Source organism: Parasteatoda tepidariorum, chromosome 4, assembly GCF_043381705.1.
Source record: "Parasteatoda tepidariorum isolate YZ-2023 chromosome 4, CAS_Ptep_4.0, whole genome shotgun sequence".
Taxonomy (NCBI): Eukaryota; Metazoa; Arthropoda; class Arachnida; order Araneae; family Theridiidae; genus Parasteatoda; species Parasteatoda tepidariorum.
Window position 1 is genome coordinate 884,206 of NC_092207.1, and position 16,863 is coordinate 901,068.

Below are 16,863 nucleotides of genomic sequence, written 5' to 3' on the forward strand. Positions count from 1 at the left end.
TGACATATTTTGCTAATTTTGAACCTCTTCCTAAATTTTAAAAAATCAAAAGATGTGTTTTAATATAATTCTAAAGAACCTTATATTTTATAGTAAGAACACATATCTTTATTAGTCAGTGTCAGAATCTTATTGTGGTCTATTTTATGTAATGTAAGTAATATATTTTGAAATAAACTTCTTGTAGGAAGTGTGAATCAGGTTTAATTTTCAATATTGCGCTATGTCGTGATACAGAAANATACGAGGGTTGTAAATTAAATAGTGGCAACTTAACCTTGAAACTCACAAAAGGGCGCGCATGCGCAAATAGGGTATGGGTGCGGTGAGGTGGCGCTGTTGTCGATGTGTAGAGTGCAAAAAACAGTCGATTTGCTTAAAAGGGGTTTGTTGCGTGGCGTTAAAGTGAGGAGTTTCGTTTCCATCGCTCTAAAGCATGTTGTGAAAAGGCTTAATGATGAAAAAAGACGAGATGCTTGAATCCACCGTGCTACTGTCCTATGTGGTAAAGCATTTGCTCCAAAGGCTTCCACTAATCCTCGATAGCATTCTGTTGCATTTTTGCCATGGGCAACCTCGATTGTAAGCCACGACCACTGATCACCTTTTGAAAACATGCTTTAGAGTGATGGAAACGAAACTCCTCACTTTAACTGCACACAACAACTACCCTTCTAAGCTAATCGACTTTTTTTTTGCACTCTACACATATACAATAGCCCCACCTCACAGCTCCCATATCTAATTTGCGCATGCCCGTCCTTCTGTGAGTTTAAAGGTTAAGTTGCCACTATTTAATTTACAACCCTCGTATATGCTTCAATGTAATAAAATGTGTATTTTAGCATACTAACTATTACTGAGTAGGTCCTTGAAAGTTATTGAAAAGTACTTGTTTTTTCCCCAAAAAATTAAGTGGGTGTAGAAGTAAGTAAAATCTAGTGTTAAGTAAAATAAACTGTAGTGGTTATTTTAGGATTATTGTAGTGGTTAGTTAAACATTTATAAAGCCAAATCGCCTCTGATTTGCTTGGTACTAAATTAGCTATTAATGACTTAAAATTCAAAATGTGTTTTTAAAACGTCTATTTTATGAAATCAAACAATTACAGCTAACCTTTTATTCTTGATTTGCAATAGTTTAATTTTTATATGAATGTTATTTGCAGTTGTAGAAATAATAAATAAAAATAGAATTGATAGAAACAGTTTAATGGATTATATTTAATGAAAAGAATGTTTAATGTAACACATCAATTTAATTTTTGAACTATATTAAATATATTTTTTGCATTATATATTTTATGCTATTCAAGATTCTTTCTAAAATGAATTTTAATGAGTTCTAGAAAAGAATTATCAACAGTCTCGGTACCACTTCATCCATTCTTCTGATGGTCAGGGCTGTGCTACTATGTTGATTGAATATCATATTACAAAAGGTTATCCCAATGAAGTTGATTTGTTTATTGCTCAGACTGTTTTCCAGTGAGTTTATTTTTTATCTCTGTCTTATTTTTTGTTTTCTTGCTGAGCACTTGCCACCTCGCCAAATGCCATAAAATAGTAAATTTGAGAAGAAAAAAAAAATTGTGTCTTGGTGAAAGTGTTTGTGAATGGTTTTTTTTACTGAAAAGAAAAATATATATTCCCCTTATACCTGAAAAAAAAATAGAAAAAAAGATCAAAGCGAATTTTTTTGGAACAAATCATGTATTTTTTATTCAAATAAAGTAATTTCAAATAAATTAGAAGTTGGAGAGAAAGAAATATTGTGTGCAACTTAATACTCTAATGAGTTATTTTTCTAACTGTGAGCAATTCTAACTGTTTATTTCCTGTTATTTGCTAGTTGAATAATTTAATTCCTTTTTTCACATTCAATTTAGAAATATAGCATGTCTTAACTTTAATGCATGCACATGCTATATTTACTCTAATGAGATATTTTGCTAACTATGAGCAAAAGACAGCTGAAATTTTAGTATTTACATTAAAATTATTTAAATCTTATTTTATAGTTTGGTAAATGAAATAAGCAGAGAGAAAAAAAATATTGAGTGCAGCTTAATATTTGCTCTAATGAGTTATTTTTCTAACTGTGAGTTCACAGTTAAGCTTAATACATGGTAAAAATATTAACATTTTGTTTTTATAATTTCATGACTGAACAAGTAGTAATTATTGTTTAAAAATTATCATTTATAGCTCAGTTAAATCTCTTACTGTTCTGTTTTCTATTCTAATTTAATTATTGATTATTTTAATATTACAGTTTATTGTCCCATATTTTTAATCAAATTTGCAGCATTAAAATCCAATTAACTATTTATTTAAATGAAAATACATTGTGATTTATTAACGCAAATACACCTTGTAATGGTTAGTATGAAACAGTTCTTGATTTTTCAGAGATATGTTTCTAATAAAATGGTTAATTTGTGAAGTTACTGAAATTATTCTTCTTTAATGTTTATATTTAAATATACTGAAATAAAAATTAATTCTTTAATGTCAATTCGAGTTAAAAACTAAACTAGAACATTTTTTGAACACTAAAGTAATATTTTAGAGTTATACTAAAAGGCAACCTCCTTTTTTCTGCCAGTCATTAACACCGATGATTGCTTTGCAATGATTTCATAGCATGAAACAATTTTTTCTATGAAAGAGTAAATTATTTATTTAAAAATGTACTGTAAATGAGGGTTCTCTCTAACCCATTCTTTAAAATTAAAGAATGGACAATGGTATGATTCTATTAGGATTTATTAGTGAAATTAAATAATTTTACTTTGTAATATTTTTTTGAATACCATTTAAAATTAAAGGCTTCTAGTTATAACAAATGTGGTGAGTTAAAAATTATGGTCTAATATTTTTGCTTACCAAGCAGGCTGATATATTAAATGCAATTTGTACATGGTCATTCGACATTTTGCTGAAATTTTCTGCTCTCAAATCTTCTGCATTTTGAAAATATATGTATAAGAACTCTAAAACTATTTATGTACAGTTCGCAAAATAAAAAGCGGATTACCCTGAATAACTTTTGATCTAATGATTGGATCTTCATATTCTAGTACTCAATTTTATTGATTCAAGGAGTTTACTTCAAATATGCTTCTTAATAAGTACCGACGATATTTTAAGTTACGAAATCAGGCGCAAAAATGTACCCTGTCTGAACAAACAAAACTTATTTTTGTTGTTAAAATATAACGGGCAATCTGCAGGAATGATTGTGCTCCGAAAAAGTTTTCCCTATCTGCAATCTGGAAGTCTCTGGAAATCCAAGGTCCAGAAGTTCCAAGAAATCACATTTATATATAAAAAATCTTGTATATTTTATTTAAAAATATCAGAATTTATACTTGGCATCTCTTTCATTTGTAAATATTTTTTCTGGGAGAATGTGATTAAAGATTATACATCCATTTAAATTATGCTGCATATAATTTATTTAGAATTTCATGTTTTGAAAATATCAATGATTTAAATTTTTATAGACATTAATTTTTTGAAATGCTTCATTAATGATTTTACTCCAGAAATTTTCAAGATTTTTGAGTTAGGCTTGCAATCAACCCTGCAATCTGGCAAATATGGTTCCAACAGTCTGGTCAAGAAAGCAGTCCAAAGTTTGAACCCCTTAATGTTAATTTTACTTTTTGCTATATCTTGAGAAATTTTTAATCAAATTGAAACATTTTTACAAACAATTATAAAATTCCTATATCCAAACATAATTCTACTCAAAAAATAACATTTAATAAATATTTATCATTTTATAGTATTTTATTTAATATTTGCTGAGAAGTTTTGAATGGTGGTATATAATTTTTTACATCATTTTAAAAATATATAATTTTACATGGGAAAATGCAGAATTTGAGTGAAATTGGTCAAATAGTCCTGAGAAATCAAATTTTAATAAATTGTTATTTTAATTTCTGAGAAACTATTAGCATATTTGAGGTTAACCCCTCAAATCATTAAGGTTGTGTCCTAGAAGGTGAATATTCAATCATCAGATCAAAAGTTATGAAGGGTGGTCTATATTTTCTTTTTATTTTGTGCACTGTATATACACCAGAATAGGTTCACCTGCCTTCCTCACTTGCTTTGAATTTTTGCTGTAAAATGTGCTTTTCCATGTTGTAGGCCATCAATTAATGCAAGATGTTAAGTATTCGATTGTACAAACCCTGTAGCAGAATTTTTTTTCCGACAGTGCACTGTGTGTATTTATATATATATATAAAAAATTAAAAAAAGCTTTCATGTACAGAATAGAACAGTATATAATTTTTTTAAATTTTAAGTGTAAGAATTTTTGTTTTTAATATACACATTCTGATATTACTGTAATTTCGCGGAGAAACGCCGCCCTGGTATATACACCGCTCCCTCAAAAATCGACTGACAGAAAAAAACTTTTCACCGGACACGCCGCACCATAGCTATATAGTTATTTTATCATTATACACGAAATTTATTACAATAGTTTGCGATATGATTGATAAGAACAACTTAATTATTATAATTAATTTATCCGCAATTTAAAATAATTTACTCTTAGTAAAAATATAATAAAGAATCATAATTAAATTTTTAAAAATAAAAACAAATATTACTCACTTTAGAATTCTTTGCAACTTCAAAATCTCTTGGCATGGCGGCAAGCCATTTCTTACGTATTGGGAAATCCAAAATTTCATACTTTTGTACCATCAACTTTGTAAAATCCTCTGCAGTTTGGTACACAGCACTCATTGGCAATTATCCATAACACTAAGAATTAAATTAATGCTGACATTTACAACATTTGTTGAATAAATATAAATTTTACGAAGAACGTTGACACCAGAACACACACGGTTGTTTACAAATTCAAATCAAAAATATTCGCCAATTGGCTGAATGCCGACACAGGTTATAATACTTGAGAATATCGCCAATGGCTCGTTTGATCAGATTCGGAGTTTTTCGTAAAAATAGCTACCCTGACTGGTTTTCCTCTGGGCCTAACTCTACTACGTCACCATCGCCTATAGTAACCCGTTGTGGGGCTTGATTCCTCTCTAGGAGGTATTGGCCTAGGACGGTCTTTCTTTTATCCCAGTCTAAAATTCTCACACACTTTGCTTTTTTCCCTCTGCAGACCCTCAGTGGAAAGTTTGAAATTCTTTTTGAACATTTTAATTGTAAGAGTATTGAAGGTCATTCCAAGCTCATCAGCATGCTTTATTTACCAAACATTCACATGTTTTTAACAACCAGCTGAAGAAAAAAAGGGAGTGGAGAGAGGCATCCATGACAAGTAGAAGAGTCATATTTCCTGGAAAGAACAGGGGGTGGGGGAGCATTTGTTTTACAGTTACCTTATCACTGGCCCCACCCTGATTTTCTTCATTCATTCCTTTCTGATTTATGCTTCTCCACTCCACGCCCATTTCCTACACTCAACAGCTGTCCATATGGCAGAAGGGAAAGAGAGACTTTGTTCTCTTGTGGATAGTGGTCTCCAGAAAATGATTCCAAGAAAGGATTAGGGAGGGGAAAATTCCAGGTGCGCTGACCATTCCTTGGAGTGACATTAAGCATGAAAAAATAAATAAAAAGTACAATAACAGGTGGAAAAAATGAAGATGACATTTCCAGTGCGGTTTCTAAAAAGCAAAATTTTTGAAGAAAATAAAAGTTATACTATATAGGCCGCCCCGTCAGATACTCCTTCCTACTAAATTTTCAAGTTTTTAATTAATAACGTCGCAGCCTATCTCCGCGAAATTACGGTATTAGCAATATTCTCCTGTTCTAAAAATTTTTTTGTGTAGTTTACTTTTTAAAATTTTATTTGTTTAGAAATTACTTTTTATAATATCAATCTGTCATTGTGGAATTTTTTATTTGTTCTCAAAGCAAAGTAAAAAAAAAAAAAGAAATCATGAGTGTTTCTTCCATCTCTGAAATATGGGAAAGTCATTTTTTGAAAATAGTTCTGCCCAAAAAGGGAAAAAAAAAGCTCTGCAGAAAAAGAATCTTTCCAAAACTTCTGCAGATAAAGAAATCAAGCTTTTTTGCTTTCCAAGTAAAAAATCTTTCTGCTGAAACTCTGTAATTGTTCTGCGACAATGTCGTCACAATTCTGCCACTATACAAAGGATCATATTTCATTCTATATCTGATTTAATTTAATTGATTGTGATTTAACACAATCAGTTAAAGTAAACAGAACTTGTGTATAAACCACTATATTCCTTTTGTTAAGCACTACTCTCCAATAACTGTATTGTCTATTCTTTGAATAAGAAATGGAAAGTGAAATCAGGTAAAACCTTCCTTATTTTAAGTAATTTCTCTCTTCTGCAAGTAAGTTTTCAAATTCTCCATACTCAGCATTCATGACTAGCAAATCTTGTGAAAAGGTGCTTATATTTGAATGCTCATTATCACCAGCGAAGGAAGTTTCATATTATGAACTTAAAGCTAACCATGTTATTTTCTTTTATTGAATATGCACCAGTTTTCAATTATTAAACGCATGGCCACACACCATATTTTGAATAACATGTGTATAAAAGTTTATTAATGTATAGACTAAAAATCAGTGTGTTATTGTGTTTCTTTTGACAGATATCTGTGCCTTAAAAACAAAACTACTGCATCAACAGCATTTCAGGCATATACAGGAATGCACCCTGCTGTAACATCAGGCTTCCCATTTCTACTACCACTTCTCAATTTTCTTAGTTTTCTGCTTCAAGCAATAGAAAGGTTTGCATATTTTATTCCTAATTAAAGCTCTTTGCCTGACTTTTGGTGGATTGTAATAAATCTGGAGTGGCGGTGTAATTTTTCAAATATTAAACATTTTGCATAGTTTACATTTTTTACATGAAATAAAAAAAATTAAATCTAATAGTATTAAATGACTGTTTCAAATTTACAACTGTTATAAAAATAGGATATCATTCTTATTTCACGAGACAAAAAAAGCATTAAAAAAAAAGAAAACAGTCTCAAGTGTTTATTTTTTTTTACTGTTTATTAGCAATCAGTACTCTTTATAAAATATTTACTTCTAATTGTTTAATGTAAATTTCCAAATTATTAACGAAGTGATTTAACTGTTATTAAATTAAATTATTTTTATTTTTGATAAAAAAAATTACTATTGAAATTAGTACATTTTATTATCATTCCTTTAAAGAAGAAATGTTGCCGTACCTAATAACTTCAAACCCAATACATAGAAATAGTTTATTTGCTTCAAGTTAGAAAAACAACTAGACCGCCGTGCAATAGAAAAATTAATGTAAGTGACAAAAAATTCAAAATTAAGATTTTATATGTTATTCAATTTTGTATGATAAGCTACATATTGCAATAAAAACATTTTTCAAGAATTATTATTTATTTAAAATTTTTTTAACCAATTATCTGAAATTCTATTTCTGAGTTAATAATGTCGGCAAGAGAAAGAAAAAAGTTGTCAAGCTGATTTTCTTGAAATCTTTCCTGAAGTTCTTATATTGTTTTTTCAATTGCACGGCAGTATATTTTATATACAATATCAGTCTTTTTAAAGCAAATAGAAATATTTTTATAGCAATATAAACCCAGGAAGAGTTACAAATCCTACATTTTTCTAATTTAAACTGCAAATTGTTTTCCCCCCTATAGTTATTGTTGATAATCATTTTTCATAACTGCGAAACTTAGTTCTGAAGAACTTGTTAAACCTATTAAAAGATGTTCTTTCTTGATCAAAAGATTTAATAAGGGCAAATTGTTAATTTAGCATTTTGAATTGATATCAAATCTGTTGTTTTAATTCACAGGGTGTTTGGCTGCACTTAGTCAAACAGTGAGGTTCTGATTAAGAAGTATTGAATCCTTCTTACCTTGCATCAGTCCACATGCCAGAAGTAATGAGGGCTTAGTTCCAATAACACATCAAGCCATGATAGGGGGGAAAAATAGATAAGAGACCTAGTATTTTTTTTCTTCCATCTTTCTTAAAAGTTTTTCATGACCTGCAGATACCTCTACTTCTATCTGCAGACATCATTTTAAATGGCAACAATGATAGCTATTGCACACGCTCAAAGTTTGCATCATATGTAAGGAGGTCACTGAGCATGTTAAAAATGGAAGCTGTGAAGCCAAAGAGATGGGATTTTGAGTAAACTTCACGAGCTGAATGGCAATTCAACTGCAACAGCAAAATACTTTTCTATACTGAGTGATTTTATAAAACAAAAAGAAAAAATGTTCCTCTGAAAGATCCACTGAAATGAGGAAAACGAGAGAGCCATGCTAAGTTCCCTAAAATAGAAAACATTTTGGTAGACTAGATTTAAAAAGGAAAAAAAAGCAGGGACGCTCCTTTAGAATAAAAATGCGAGCAGAATAGATTTTAAAAAGTTTGCATTGTTATGATAACAATGATATTGAAGGAATTGATTTTAAAGCATCCAATGATTGGGGGGTGGTAAGGGTTTTAAAACAACATATTGTTTGTAGATATGTGAACTGAATCTGTGAATTGAACACAAATATTACTTCAATAAAAAAATAAAGCCAACAGAAGAGTATCCTTCACTAGTATGACCCATATTCTTCCTTTGCAAGCAACATTATTTTTATAAATTCAGTTGGGCACCCATATAACATTCCCTATCAGCAGAATTTTAGAAGAGTTGGCATCCCGGAAAATGGTTTTACCCTTTATTAATTATAAATTTATTTAATCTGTTGTTATCTTGATTAATTATTTATAGTGCTGTCATTTTTAATAAAGTTGCTTGATACTTTAATTCTAGGGGGAAATTAGTTTACTTCCGTACTCTTTGCGAACAGTATCAGCCATCCTTAAAAAGGGATCCCACTTACAGTGAGGTAAGATTCTTTAAAAATATTGTCTGAGCTGCTTATTTTCTTCTTTTTTGAATGAACCTTTTAAATGTGTTGTTTCATTCCAATACAATGGCAAAGTATTGCTTCTCAGAGAAGTATTTGTTAAATGGTCGTTGTGCTGCTAGCAATTCAGTACTAGTATGTAAATAAAACTAGTATTTCCTAGTTAAGAAAACTAGACTTGTTTGAAATTGTCCATTTTAATAATTTTCTTCTTGTGCGGAATTTAAAATATGAAATAGAACAATATAGTCTTTCAAATTTTAAATAAAACAACTCTTACTAAATGAGAATCAGTTTGTTACTGAGTAGCTAGCATTTAGATAAAACTATAATTCTCTAGTTTAGAAAGCTAGACTTGTTTAATGGTGTTTAAATAATAAGGGGTCCATCCAGGGTAAATTTACGACCGTTTAGTGGTACCTTCACAAATTCAACGTCACAAAATAGTTTAAAAAAAGCAAGTTCTCAGCCTCTTAAAATTTTGTTTTTGTATCCCAGAGTTTTGTAAAATGAAACAACAAGGTTCTCTCTCTATACAGGAAGTCAAAATTGGAGCATCATTCTAAACATTTGAACATTGCCTTTAACATTATTGTAAATTTATTCTAACAGACCTTTATTTTTTTTTATAAAAAATTTTTTCCTTCTGAAAATTTTTTCTGTATGACCTAATCGAAAATGTTCTCATAATGAATATAACTTTTAGTCCTAGTACTGTTAAATGCAAGAAATTTAAATAACATTTTAGGCTCGAAATTTTACAATAGTAAAATTATATTTTAATATATGAGGAAACTATAGAAGAGGAATTGTATTACTGAGGAACTATAGAAATTTACCACTCATAAATGATTTTTATTTTTAGTGAAAATTTTTAAAAATAATTTCTTATTTTACCATATTTTGGTGTTGATTTTTTAATTTAACTTTTAATTTTCACAAATTATGTCTAAATTTTAACAAAATAGTTACCTTCCAAAAAAACCTCGACAGACCCCTGATGTTTTTAGTGACATTTTTTAAACATAATTTAGAGTACAGAATAAATTATAATTCAATTCTTTTAGTCTTTCATGTTTTAAATGAAGCAGCTTTTACTAAAGGATATTTTTGAATCCAAGAGTTGTTAACTTTATAAGAATTTAAATTTTAATTAATTTTTATCTAAAGTTTTTTAAGGAAAAAAAAACTTCTGAATAGAATGAATTATAATTTTCATCCACAGTTTTTGTACAATTTGTCTACAATTCGAACAAATATTTCATTAAATATTGAAAAGTTCTTTTTTATGTTGATAGTTTCAGTTATTAATTTTTGTGAAAAAAAATTTAAATTTTATTTTAGTTTTGGCCATGAAAAACATAAAAATCATTAAATCTCATTGTTATAGTGATCCAGATTAATGTGCCCTTTGAACATTTCTAAATTAGGTTAAATTTAGCAGATTATCTTAACTATATTTATGTTATCATATGTGATAGGCATTTCTGTCAAATATTTCAAAACAAATTGAAACATGTATGTGAAATGAAACATATTTTAGTTTATGCAACATATTTTAACTGGAAAAATTTAATTATTTTTATTTTAAGCTTACTTTAATTAATGTGTAAGTATTAAAATAATCGAATGTGTTTTCATATTCCAAAGGGAGTAAGCTTTTTAGAAAATAACTTTTAAGTGCTCTGCCCTTTTAATTTTAGCTTTATTACAAACAAAAAATAAATGAATTTCTTCTTGCCTAACTTTTGTTATTAATTTTATTTTGCCTGATTTGTTCAAAAAGTAAAAATTTAAACTTTATTAGTTAGAAACTCTATATACAATACTTAAATTTTATCTAAACATACTTGGTGAGAATAATTTTAAAAAAGAACCTTGTTGTCTTTACCATAACATCTTGTGAGAAATGCTTTACGCTAAGAATATCAATAGTTTCTTTTAATAGTTTAGTGTTTGGAAGTATTTTGGAAGATACCAGACATTTTAAAACTATAACTTGGTTTATTTCCTTCATAAACAACTAAAATACTAAAAAGAGTTGTACAAAATAAAGTCTATCATCAGAGTAAGTGGGAAGACATCAGTAATTCGGGACAAGGTGTCTTAGGTCCAGCACACATCTCCGGGTGAGAGCTGAATTCGAAGTGGCATCCTGATCGTCGGTGAGCTGGTTTTTATCCTTCTTGAGTGCAGGCGCGCGCAGTCCGGGAAAAGCTGATTTGCATCTTGAGAGATCGGTTTCTTCCAACAGCGTTGCATTTTAATGAAGATGACGTTCTGTGTGACGTTCGATGTGATGAGTCTTTGATGACGCCACAATAGTATAAAAATTTCAGTTTTTGAAAAAGTGGTCACTCTTTAAAATCCTACTGCTGCCCAGTAGAAAAGTTTCCTAATTTTGTCCTTTTTTTTGTAATTTTGCCTAAATGAATCCACATTCTGTGTTTCTACAGTAAAGAAGATTCTTGTAGCCTGTTTTTTTTTGCTTTTATTTGTTTTATTTATGCATAAAGTTTACCCTATCTTAATAAAGATATTTTTTAGACCCTATTCTTACGAACCATTTTAATACAAGACATATTCTTATATTAAAATTAATATTCTTTTTTACTTTAAGACATATTCTTATATTAAAATTTTAGTTTATTAATTCCCCTGTGGCAGAATCGTGGTGACATTGTTGTAGAACATTACTGAGTTCTTGCAGAAAGAACTTCCCTTTGGGAAGTAAAGTTTTCTTTTCTGCAGAAATTTTCGAAAGATTTTTTCTTTTCTTCAAAATTATATTCAAACGAGGCTTTTCTCACTCATTGGAGAGATTTTTCTGTTCTCATTTCAGAACATTGAAAAATAAAGAGTAATGAAGTAAAAAGTATTAGTTTTCTTTTCTACAGAAATTTTCGTCCTATTTTTTTAATGCAATTATTACTATTCCGCATTGCTTAAAATCAAATATTTTTAATACTCTATTATTTCTTACAACGACTGAATCTCAAAATGAAAACACGCATTTAGTACCCCCTTTTTGAAGAGAGCGATTTACGTGATTTTGCCGTTGGATCTTTTTTTTTTCGGTAGTTACTGCTATGGATTTCTCTACTTTTTTTTAATGTGATGATGATTTACAGAAGACAAAAAGAAAAAAAAAATTAGTGTTGCAAGAATATTGACATAATATTAGTATTAAAAAAAAATATTACATATTCAATTAAAAAAGTTTTTTTCTTCTTTGACGCTTCTGTTTTTTAAAATTAGTAACATGTATATTTGTTATTTTTGAAAGTATCTTGCAAAAAGATACTAGTACAGGGGTTCCCACGGTACTTGAAAAACCTTGAAAGTTCTGGAATTTTGTTGAAAAAATCAGGGCCCTGAAAAGTTTTGAATTTTGCCTTAGGGTACTTGATTTTTTAGGAATTAGAATAATACTAATCTTTCTTACAAAAAAGCAGTAAAAAAAATAATAAATAAATTCAAAGGAAAATTATAGAAATTCTGATAAATACAATTTTTAATGCTTGAAGTAAAAAGGGGTTAAAGAAGATGTAAAACTTTTCTCTCCTAGATTTTTCACAGCCGATTGTTGTTCCTCTCTCTGATGTTTTGAAAGCTGAAATTTCCAGCAAATTTTAGGTTTTGTAGTCATAGTTTTCGAATGATCTATAGTGTTTAATCGATTTAGAAATATGTTCAATGTGCAGGGATGAGATTCTTCCGCGGATTCGCGGATTTCCGCTTTTTTTCAGATTTTTCCATTTTTCCCGCTAATTTCCGCTGAAATTTTTTTTGCCCAAGTTAAAATGTTTTATGAGGAATTTAATTTTCCGCGGAGGGAAATTGTTGAAGTCCCTTTTCCTCCCTCTGAAGTTTCTCTAAAAATCATTTCCTTGGGATAAAACTGGTTGACCTTTATACAGGGATGAGATTTTTTTTGTCTCTCTCGACTGTNTTTGGCGAGAAAACGGCTGCGTTATTTATGAGTCTGCGTGTTCAGTTGAGTCTGTCACCAAAGATAAATAATTTGGAGAAATGCTAAATTTAAACATAATTTTAATGAAAACTTAACAAAATTAAAACCATAGAAGAATAATTGAACAAGTAAAAGCTGAAGAAAAACGTAAGGCAGGTTACCGAAAAAAGAGATAAGTAAAGTAAAGAAAAGTGGAGAAAAAAGAACAAAGTATCACAATATGGTTTCGATGGTAACGAAGTTTTAGATGACCACGATTTATTTCTTGAACTTCAGTTCAGTTCAAATAGATAACAAAAATTACTTTGAGCGTAGATTGCATATTTTAGGTTCGCCAGAGCATGAACTTTTAGAATCAAGTACGATGATTTCGCCACATGTTTTACTAGTTGGCGAAAATGACACTATAAATACTTTATTTTAAAAAGTTCAGTTTTAACTTTAATTATTAAGAAAAATGAAAGCATATATCGANAAATGATTTATGTATCACACATTGTGATTTACTTCTTGTCAGTTCGTGCGTTTTGTATCATTTGCTATTTATATTTTTCCGACTTAAGAAACAAACCGCAATTCAATTTCAATTTACAAATCACACACTGTGATACCTGATTTACGCAATCTTTATGACTTACTTCACTTTTCTTATAATTTTGATTTACATTTAGTATATATAGATTCATTTAAATGTGATTTAAAAATTACGCTTAGTGCAAATTTCGCATATTCACCAAATTTTGAAAATCACGCTTCACATTTTATGGATATATTTTAAAGAACTTAAAGCTTTTTAAGTCTTAGTTAGTTTTCTGTAAAATATTGTTCTACAATTGTTTTTATTAATGTATTATGAGTAATCAAAATGCATTGCTCATTTTCTGAAGTAACAAAATAGATAATTTGCTATTAAAATTGAAACAGATATGCTAAATATATATATTTTGATATTTTATTTAATTATATACATTTCCTGCAACCTAAAATTTGATCTAATATATTAAATAAAAGTATTTATATTTTAATAACCGTGCAATTACACGAACTTTATCAATTATTTATTATGCTTGTTTAATGTAATATGCATTATTCATTCACTCAATTTCATTAATTCTAATTCACTTCATTAAGTTTTTCAAGAAAAGTTTCACTGATGCTAGTTTTTAAATGTTGGCTAGTATCCTATGTCAATTGGAGTTTTTTAAATTTTTTTTTTATTTTTAGTCAATCGGAATATTTTAAAGTGATTGAAAACAGCAATGTAACTATCAACCATTATTATTAGATGATACATTTAATAAATAATTTTTTGTTTTGTCAAATACGCATTGTACTTTAAAAATATACAATTTCTGCTTCTACGTTATTGTAAAATCTAGTTGACATGTAAGTTAGCATATAACTGTAATGCCGAATAGGTCATTGAAAAATTTGATTTTAGTTCCTTGAAAGTCATTGAAAAGTCCTTGAATTTTTTTTTAAAAATTGAGTCGGAACCCTGTAGTATTAGAGAGGTACGTTGTGGAAAGTAGAAAAAATTCTGCCACAGGGATTAATTCTATTACAACTCCCTTGGGGTCAGATAATTTGATTGGGTCAACTTAGTCAGGTAATATTTAGTTTAAATTTTACCCCCAAGAAAACTAGAAACTTAATCAGTGTCAATACAATAAAAAAAATTGAGATATTTTAATTGAATAATTTTTAATTTTAATTAAATTATATATATATACACACACAGTGCACTGCACACACACAAACATATATATTTGCATTTATATTTTTTTACGGCATATTCTTATTTTATTGAATAGATAATAAAGTTTTATATTTATGTGACAACTTGATTTTATTTTCATTGTGTTGTTTATTGCAGTATGTTGATCGAATCGGGCAATTATTTTTTGGTCTCTCTCCTCCACCAAAGCAACAAGGAATCTTTGGTAAATATTCTTGTTCATTGTATTTTACTTTTGCTTACTACATTAATTCGTTCTTATTAACGTGGATCAAGTTTTAACCAGTTGAAAATCGGCACTTATAAAACTATGGTTGACTTCAACAACTTTTATAAAATAAAATAATAGTAACATAAGAGCCTTGATAACTCTGGGGATAGAGTGTTCACCTTCGAATAGAGCGTTCGCCTAACAAATTCCGCATCCGACTAGCACCAACCACAGTGCTGACGTAAATTATTCTCAGTGGTAGACAAATCATGAGTTAGAGTTGCTTTGCCATCGGGTTAACCGTGGGTCCAAGTTTTTGTGGTCCATGTAACGCAAAAGCAGGTCAGTTCCATCAGAAAGTCCTCCGCAAAGGCTAATTTTCCCCAATACTTCATCCATAAATTCCTTGTCTTCTAGATTGGGTTCAAAATTACACGTCTACGGAGTTGAACATTAGTAGTCGTAAACCGTAAAAAAATTGGATCCACTGTTCAACGACGGATATAATAATAACTAAATATAAATTAGAAAACTATGATGGAAAGATCAATTTGATTATTAAAATAAATTGTTTTCGATAATCATTTCCAATACCATACTTGCCAAGAAGAGTAGTGTGATAATTTAGATGTGTCTAAAATATTTTAGTTATCAGTTTAGTAATTTACATGAAATTTAGGTTATTTCACAAAGTGAACTAGATTTCTTTTTAAGTTAAAGTGTTTCTTTTTAGTTGTATATATTTAAAACACATAATATTATTCATTTTTAACTTGCAGGTAACTTAATACAGTCGCTGTTTGAAGGTTTTGATGATTCAATCAATGAAGAAACGGAACCCACTGCTGGGTCCTCAAAGGAATCCTCATTTAGAATTCAGCAAGATGAACTAGATTAGTTCTCAAAATTGTATATATATATATATATATTATTATTATTATATAATAGCCTATTCTATATGGTAGCTGGTTTTGTATAATTGGGCTACTTTCTTTAATTCTAGACCAATCAATCTTAATAGCACATTATGATTTTCTTAATATTAATTTTCAAAACTGGCTATAAATAAACTATTTGTTTATTCAAAGTATTTCAAATTCTTGAATTTACATTTTAGACATGCTTTGTTGTTTTATAGCATGCCAAAGAAGTGTGATTTTTAACATATTAATGCCAGCTTGCTATGATGGTTAAATCTTGGTGAAATTTTTTTTGCTCTTAATTATTTTATTAACTGACAACAGAGTTGTTCACATATTTAAATCTAAGTGTTATTAAAATTATGTTCTAACGAAGATTATTAATATTTTAAAATTAAGTTATATTTTTTTATTTATAGTGTGTTTTTAATATTACGAAGAATAACAAAAATGCTTAGGCACACTATGTATGAAAATTATATAAACCTTAATTTATTTAATAAAAATTGTAACTTGAATAAAGTGCATTATATTTTATAGCATTTTTGTGACCTTTGTTTATTGGTTGTTAATGTGTTAACGCAGTGGACTGGTTGTAAAGACACAGTTCCTGGTAGAACACCGAAGTCAAGTATCACTGGCTGCGAGTGGGTGGGTGACCACTTTGACCTAGGGTGCGCAGTATCGATCCTCGTTAAACTGTTCTACCGTAAAGCGCTTGACTCATGGGTGCAAGTCTTCCGTCCCCAGGACGGATTTCCGTCTTTCGAAAATGTCTGCGGACGGAAGTAAGACGGAAACAAGACTGACTCGAAGACGGAAATCGGAATTTTTTTTCTTTTTCTGTCCATAAAAATATTTTTTAGGTCTACGTTATTGGTCTATTTTCTTATGTCCTGTTGTTATTTTATCAAAAGCCAGATGAATAAATATTTTTTGTACAGTGTTTAATCTTGATGTATTATGGTAAAGCTTTCTTAGATAGTTTGCATATGTCAAGGGGGTATTGTGTATGTTGGGTATTTCAGTCAAAAAATTTTCAGTCTTGGCCCTTTTTCCAACTTGCACCCATGTCGACAGTCAAATCAAATGC

At 29.2% G+C, this 16,863-nt stretch overlaps 1 protein-coding gene across 1 annotated transcript in view; it reads left to right on the top strand.

Moving 5' to 3' along the window:
- LOC107440104 (Golgi to ER traffic protein 4 homolog) overlaps positions 1–16,312 on the top strand; it is a 31,520-nt gene extending 15,208 nt beyond the window's left edge. The window contains exons 5-9 of the mRNA XM_016052909.4: positions 1,350–1,488; positions 6,640–6,780; positions 8,832–8,907; positions 14,778–14,844; positions 15,630–16,312. Of these exons, the coding sequence (XP_015908395.1) occupies positions 1,350–1,488; positions 6,640–6,780; positions 8,832–8,907; positions 14,778–14,844; positions 15,630–15,748 (542 nt within the window). The 3' untranslated portion in view covers positions 15,749–16,312. The remainder of the gene's footprint in view (positions 1–1,349; positions 1,489–6,639; positions 6,781–8,831; positions 8,908–14,777; positions 14,845–15,629) is intronic.
- Positions 16,313–16,863: the final 551 nt, after the last annotated feature.